The 7,422-nt window shown below is 41.1% G+C and overlaps 1 protein-coding gene across 1 annotated transcript; it reads left to right on the plus strand.

The window, feature by feature from the left end:
- The first annotated feature begins 587 nt into the window (after positions 1-587).
- LOC115005119 (uncharacterized) lies at positions 588-4,376 on the plus strand. Its single transcript, XM_029426930.1, has 4 exons — positions 588-1,855; positions 2,102-2,365; positions 3,293-3,727; positions 3,882-4,376. The coding sequence occupies exons 1-4, from the start codon at positions 588-590 to the stop codon at positions 4,342-4,344; spliced, it is 2,430 nt and encodes an 809-aa protein (XP_029282790.1). The 3' UTR covers positions 4,345-4,376.
- Positions 4,377-7,422: the final 3,046 nt, after the last annotated feature.

The following is a 7,422-nucleotide window of genomic DNA, read 5'->3' on the forward strand; positions in this document are numbered from 1 at the left end:
CAAACGGATACAAACGAATTACAAGGTATTTAGATTGATAGTTTGTCACGTCTTTATTATTTATCTTTGATGTAGTGATTTTATATAATGCACTTTAATCGGTCTGTGTGCACATATGTATCTATTATTCAGTGTAAGGGCACAGCAGCGTGTTCATAGTATATTTATTTACTCACTGTTCTTTTTATTTTAGGCCCAACACCGTGCCACAGATATCGAGCGAAGTTGAAGTTATATGCAGAAAAAATATCAAATAAGTTTTGGATGGCAAACAAAGATCTGTTTGAAAAGAACAACAAACCTGATCTGTCTTACAAGTCACTTGTATTAGACACACAAGGAATTGATTCTCCGTCTAAAATAAAGAATTTGAAGAGCAAGAAAAGCAAGATGATGCGCACTAAAAAGCTAAGGACATACGTCCCTCAGGACAAAGCAGACACTTCTCCCAGTGACCTGCTGAAAACAGATAAAAACATACTTTTGGTTGGTAAGCCTGGATATGGAAAGACAGCACTCACTCTTGAAATGTTGAAACTCTGGACGGAAAGAGACAACCGGTGCTCAATTACATGTTTTACTTTGACATGAGAGAAGTATCCCACATCGAGAAGGCCCTGAGCTTGGAGGATCTTCTTTTCACTGTGTTCATTGAACCAGATGAAGGCAAAGATGAGGTCTTACAGGACATAAAGGAGAACTCTGACAATGTGCTACTTATTTTTGATGGAATCACAGATCTGTCTTCATCAGTGGTGCAAAAACTTGTAGAGAAGGATCTACTACCTGATGCCAAGGTCATCATGACCTGCAGACCAGAAGATGAAGATGGCCTCCTTTCTGAGGACTTATTTTCTAAGAACTTTCTCAGAGTGGAAGTGAAAGGCTTTAGTGAGCAGACCATAACAACATACTTATCTGCAATGCTAGGTGAAGGACAGGAGAAGGTTTTGAGCAGATTGGAGTTGTTAACTCTTTGCCATGTCCCAATGTATGCACTGATGGTGGCTGCCTGCTTTTCATTTGAGACATCAGAAGACACTCCCCAGCCATGCAGTATAACGGAAATCTACATCAATATTGTTCGTTTTTGCCTAAAAAAAAACAGCAACACCAAAAAATACAAAGATCTAAATTCCTTCATCAAAAGCAAGAGTAAGGAAATACTGTCTTTAGCTAAGCTTGCTTTTCATGCAACTGAAAGAAAAACAGTGAACTTGACAGAACCTCCCTGTGAAGACGGCTGTGTCCTTTCATTCCTGAAACCACTTGTTATCAAAGAAAACCCTACTGAGCCACACACCACATTTGCATTTCTCCATTACACGATGCAGGAGTTTTTTGCAGCACTGTGGCTCTTGAAGAATCCAGATCAAATCAAGGATGTTTTTCAGCGATGCTGCAGTGAGGAGGAGAAACACATGAAGCATCTGATCCCTTTCATGTGTAGATTGTTGACTGAGAAGAGCCCTAGTTTGATGAAGTGGCTGATTCCAGCTGAGGAGCTCAAGAATACTTCTAACTGGTTCTTCAAGGAAGTGATAACCACATTCTCCCCTAGTCTGTGTGGGAACAATGAGGCTGATACTGAGGACAGTGGGATTGATGTGGACAGACTGTTCATATTCCAGTGTTTGTATGAGTCCCAGAGTCCTGAAGCATGCATCGACCTTCTGGACAAACTGGACTACCATCTTGATCTCAGTGGAGAAAGTCTCGATCCTTACTCTTGCTGTGCTGTTGCCTATGTGGTCACTCAGTCGAAGGAGAGGAAAGTAAGGCTGAACCTGGAGGACATCATGGTATCAGATCAAGGGATGAGAACACTAGTTGGAAGCCTTAAAAACGTCCAATGGTATGGATGAGCAAGTTTAATTGTTTTTTAGTTTAATTGTTCCTTGTTATGTGTAGCCACTAATATTCAATAATTTGACCCCCATGGCCCTGAAGAGGATAAGGGGGTGTAAAAAAAAAAAAGAATGAAAATATTCAAGAAAATAATATGGTTCTTATTTTACCCTTTCTTATGATACTCCACTGTTTCTATACTCTATTACTTTTACAAAGAGGAAATAGTCTCTGATTATTATTCAAATTCTAGGAGTGACTCTATGCGACGGCAGCTGTGGGAGATTGTCCTTGTCAGTGAAGGGAAGATGGACCACAGCAGCTTACTTGGCCTTGATGGAAATCAGTTGCACCTTCCAGTTGAGGGTGAAAGACAGCTGTTTGAAAGAGCAGTAAAAGTCATGCAGGAGGTTTCTACGAAGGTTCATGTCTGCCTCCACTGGGATAGTCAAAGTCCTGACTGCCAGAGTCTGTGTGGATCTCTCTTAGAGGCTCTGCCACACATCCGCTCACTCAGGTATGCAGCTTTTGTTTTTGTGTGATGCTGATTCCACATACTTTAAGTTTGAACCTGTTGAAGTTGAAATTAAAATCCTTTTTTGGTGGGAAACTATTCTGATATGTGGATGGGGGGGTGCTGTCGCTGTCTGGACTGGATGAGGTCCATGTGACGGTCCTTTCCTCCGCTCTGACTAGGTGTGTGCGTCAGGTGCGAAGCCCCGCCCTTCGCAAAACGGAGCGAAGGAGAGAATATGAATGCGCAAAGTAGACAGTACACACAGAAACGTGCACATAAATTAGATCAATAACATCAGCGTTTAGTTTATTTAATAAAAGCACCTGTCAATGTGAAAAGTGAGTCGTGAATATAAAACAATAAAAAAATATTTTTTTAAACAAACACCTTGAATTTTAGGGGGGGGCGCAGCGCCTCTCCAATACAATGGTAGGGGAAACACTGGCTAATGCATTAAAGCTCGCTGAGTTTTTTTAACACTCAATAGTCAGCAGTCAGTGCATCTGCCTTTCAGCAGTTAAACTCCAAAACATGTGTAAAGTTGGGAGTGACACAGTTCACATGGCTATGCAGCTAGCAGCTGTAGCAGCTGTAGCAGCTGTAGCAGCTGTAGCAGCTGTAGCAGCTGTAGTACAATTAAATGTGAATCGTGAACTACAAATGAAGTTAATAATCAAATTTGTCCGAATCCGGCGGTCCTCATTCTGTAAGGTGAATCTAAACTTTGATCTCTTGCGTTGTCACCTGGATAGTTTTACATTTTTTAAGCACTCTCACATTCTAAAGATGTGGAAAAATAAATATTACAATTGCACTTCATGTCTAACATCAGCACAGTGTTAACATGGTTTTTGTGAACAACTGTAACTTTCTTGAATTTGATTTTGATAAAGTTTTATAGTCCATGCACTGTTTGTTATCATGCAGCTTCAGGAGGACCTGCGGAGGTCCAGGATTACAGGACCAGGAGCAAAGTCATGGGACACTGAAGAGGGAAGAGAAGCAGCTGTTACTGGATTTATGCCTTAAAGCAGCAATTTATGAAGAAAGAGACTTTCACAAAGTAGTGAAGACGCTCCTCTCATTGTTTTGTGTTAACACAGATTCACATAACATACTTCTTGATTTTTATCAACATGTCAAGAGACAAGAATGTTTAAGTGTCATTCCAAAACTGAGGCCACTTCTCCAGTCAGCTCCTGCAGTCTGGTCCATAGACCTCTCAGAGAGAAAGACCTCCATCCTCCTGGAAGTGTTGAAACTCCAACCAGAGAAGAAACAAGTGGAGCTGACAGGCTGCTCAGGTGAAGAGAGTGAAGTGAGGAGTGTCCTACAGTGTCTGCCTTATATCTCACAGCTCAGGTAAATGGTTTTCTTTTTCATTCTTTCAGTTTTCTATAGAAGCAGTTTCATCTCATTTGAGTGTTTCTGCATGCAGATTACATTTGAACAGATTTCATACTACAGTTCACATGATAGAAAACTTACATCACATCTTTTTTCATCTTCATTTCAGTTTCAGGCCTCAGTCATCAAAACCTTCAGAAGAAATCAAGATGTTAGTGAATCTGTTCTGTGCAGCAGCAGAGAGAGAACAGCAGACAGGAGAGAAGATACTGGAGCTGTTATCATCAGTGTGCACATACAAAAGACTCCCTCTCACTCACCCGGGTTATTATGGAGATCCTCGTGATCTTACAAGGAAATATCAGTGTGGTTTCCTGCTGGATCTGTACTCCCGCCTGAAGGACCATGAGACTGAAACAGGTCTGAGTGTCCTTCCATCATTACACTCAGTTCTCCAGTCAGCTCCTGCAGTCTGGTCCATAGACCTCTCAGAGAGAAAGACCTCCATCCTCCTGGAAGTGTTGAAACTCCAACCAGAGAAGAAACAAGTGGAGCTGACAGGCTGCTCAGGTGAAGAGAGTGAAGTGAGGAGTGTCCTACAGTGTCTGCCTTATATCTCACAGCTCAGGTAAATGAATTGTACTTCACATGACTTCAGTGTACATCTGTGGAGCTGTGATCTTACATCTACAGCAGCTCACTGTTAGCTTTAAGGTAAATGTCCAATTGATCAGTGCACACAAACTACATCACTGTGTATAGCTTTATAGATGGCATGCTGTTGTATTCCTAAATGAGCCAGAGTTCTGTGCAGATCAAACAGCCGTAGCAACAGTCCCACAGAGTACTGCTCATCTCCCATGAGCTGATACGTGTTTACTGCTTCCAGCACACAGTTTGTGACTTTGAGGCCTTTTTCATCAGTTATCTGTAGACTCAGTAAACAGAGACTCAGCTATAATGATGTGCTTCAACCAGCTCCAGCAATGCAAGCCACAGACATCACCAGTGTGTTGATGAAGAGGAGTTCAGCTCTTCTTCAGGACCAGTGAGGTTCTTTCTTACTGTGTTACAGTAAACACTCTCAGGGATGAAGCTGTAGTTTCCTGCATTAGAAGATAGCCACACATGATGCTCCCCTCTAAGTGCATCACTGTTTAGTGCTGGATTTACTCTTTGAACCATCTTAAGACTTATTGGAAGTGCTTCACATGTTGAGGACTGAATCATAAACAGGTTTGGTCACAAACTGTGAGTGGTCATGGATGCTGGATGGGAGGCTCATTCATTGGTTACCCTGATTGTATGAGAGCCAATCAATGAGCTGTAACAGCAGGATGTTTGAACGATGAATGATTAAGAGGAGTAAATGAGAGGATGTTACACCAGAGGTTTATCAGCAGCATTGAGAACAAACTCCATGTCATCAGGATGTGTTAGGTTTATGACTAGAACTCATGCTTCTGTTACATTAGTACTGTATGAAGTGTCATAGAGCTTTACTGAAGGATGGATATTAAAGCTTGTGGTCCAGTGTTTCAGGCTCTGGAGCTAAGTGAGGAACACATGTTGTGGGTAAAGTTTTCCTTTCAGCCCCCCTGTTGGTTCAGGAGTGGTGTTCCACTATAACATACACTCTTTAATAAAGATGTGAGGATACACCTCTGTAGTCTGACTTTCATGGTTCCTTAAACATTCTGTGAAGAATTTCATTCTGTAAAAGTCTTTAGAAACCACGTACAGCCCTGTTAACAGCATAGTTACTGTAATATGAGCTTGATTGAGTTCTCTTTTCTTACGATTCTCCACCTTTTCCATTTCTTCTTTTCCTTTCCTACTACTCCTCCATCTTTTCTTCTTCTTTCTTTACCTCCTCCACCTTTTCTTCTTCTTTCTTTACCTCCTCCATCTCAATCGTTTCTCCTTCTCCTTCTTCAACATGATGTCCTTCTATCTCTTCCTCCTTCTCTTTCCCTGCTCGGTCATCCTCTCTTCCCTCCTTCATCACTTTATTTCCCTCTTCCTCCCTCTGTTCTTCAACCTCGTCTTCATTTTCGCTCTTCTTCTCTTTCCCTGTTCGGTCGTCCTCTCCCCCCTCCTTCGTGACCTCCTCTTCCTCTTCCTGAGTCTTTAACTCTTCTTCTTCCTGTTTTGCTTTCCCCTCGAGCTGCTTTTCTTCTACCTCTTCTTCCTGTATCTCCCTTTCTTTGTCTACCTCCTCTTCCTCCTCTTCTTTCTCATCTCCATCTTTAATAATCTTATTTTCTTCTTCTCTAACCACGTCTTCCTGAGTTGCCTTGATTTTTTGTTCTTTACTTTCCACTTTTTCTTCATCATGTCTTTCTGTTTCCTCCTCTACCTCGACCGTCCAAAGTTTATCGTCCTCTTTTAAACTGCCTACATCTTCTTCTTCTATCTTTGCCTCTCCTTGCTCTTCTTCTAGCTCATTTTCTAGCTCCTGCTCTTCATCTCTTCCCTCCATCTCGTCTTTTTCTCGTCCTCTACCTCCTTTCCTTTCTCCATTTCTTCTTCCAGCTCACCATCGTTTTTTCCGTTCTTCTCTTCTTCTCCCAATTCCTCCTCCATGTTTGCTTCTTTCTCTCCTTCAATCTTCTCCTCGTGCACCATCTTTTCTGTCACTTCTTCATCTTCTACCTCGTCAGCGCCGTCCTCTCTTTGGACTTCATACAACATTGTGTCCTCCAAAGACAGAATATCTCCAAACAGCCCGACTGCCTGAATAACTCGAGACACTATCGAGTTCTCCTCCAGCATGTCTGCAACCGTCCACCAGCTCGCCATGACGCCAGGAAAATAGGACTAGCTGCTCAGTTGGAGGAATACGTCAAACACAGTGAAAGAAGTAAAGCTGCATTTGTCCCACGCAGGTTCCAAACACTTGCACACTCGCTCACAAAGGATTCATTAATGCAGCACACGTCACTTCTCAATCCACAGTCTGGTGACCTGAAGGCCACGTTCTCTGCCTCAGGATTGTAATACTTTAATCTCTCAGGTATGATCGCTTTGCTTCTTAAAAATCAACAACAACATGTCTACATTTCTTCTTGTACTGTTGGAGGAAGTATTCGGATCCTTATTTAAAGTAAAAGCAGGAGTATCACAGTGAAAAAAGCGGTACTGTACTTAAGTATTTTCTGGTACTTTATACTTCACGACATTTTACAACAATTAGTTACTTTGCATATTCTGATTAATAATGCAAAATATAAATAAACTAATAGATGAGCTCCACCTTCACCAACACATTAATGCATCAATACTCTAATAGATATTATTCTGCAGAATATGAGCTTTTACTTTTGTACTTTTAAAAAATAAACATAATATTTATAATAATAATGCCAACTGACTGATTATGGAGCCCTGAAAGTTTATATTATTTTGGCAACAATATAAAAAACACTGCAAGTATTGCATTAAGTACTAAACTAATAATAATAGTACTTTAAAATGAAGTAATCTGCTGGAACTGGCCATGCTTTTAAAGGTTGAATAAAAATGATGTGTTATTATACATTGTAAAGTGTTTCTATTACAGACTCAGCATGAATTAAGTTTGTTTTCTAGTTGCTTTATGTTCTTTCCTGTCAGCTTGAGGGTCATTATTCCCACAGTGGTTTATCCAACGTTGGTATGTAAAGCTTCACAATAAGCTGCGAGGAGGGTTACACGTATTCACATCATCT

This window comes from Cottoperca gobio, unplaced genomic scaffold (genome assembly GCF_900634415.1).
Source record: "Cottoperca gobio unplaced genomic scaffold, fCotGob3.1 fCotGob3_259arrow_ctg1, whole genome shotgun sequence".
Lineage (NCBI taxonomy): Eukaryota > Metazoa > Chordata > Actinopteri > Perciformes > Bovichtidae > Cottoperca > Cottoperca gobio.

Coding starts and splice junctions, on each gene's coding strand:
- LOC115005119 (XM_029426930.1), top strand. CDS start 588: ATGAGAGAAGTATCCCACATCGAGAAGGCCCTGAGCTTGGAGGATCTT. Junction 2,366..3,292: donor CCACACATCCGCTCACTCAG/GTATGCAGCTTT, acceptor GTTATCATGCAG/CTTCAGGAGGACCTGCGGAG. Junction 3,728..3,881: donor CCTTATATCTCACAGCTCAG/GTAAATGGTTTT, acceptor TCTTCATTTCAG/TTTCAGGCCTCAGTCATCAA.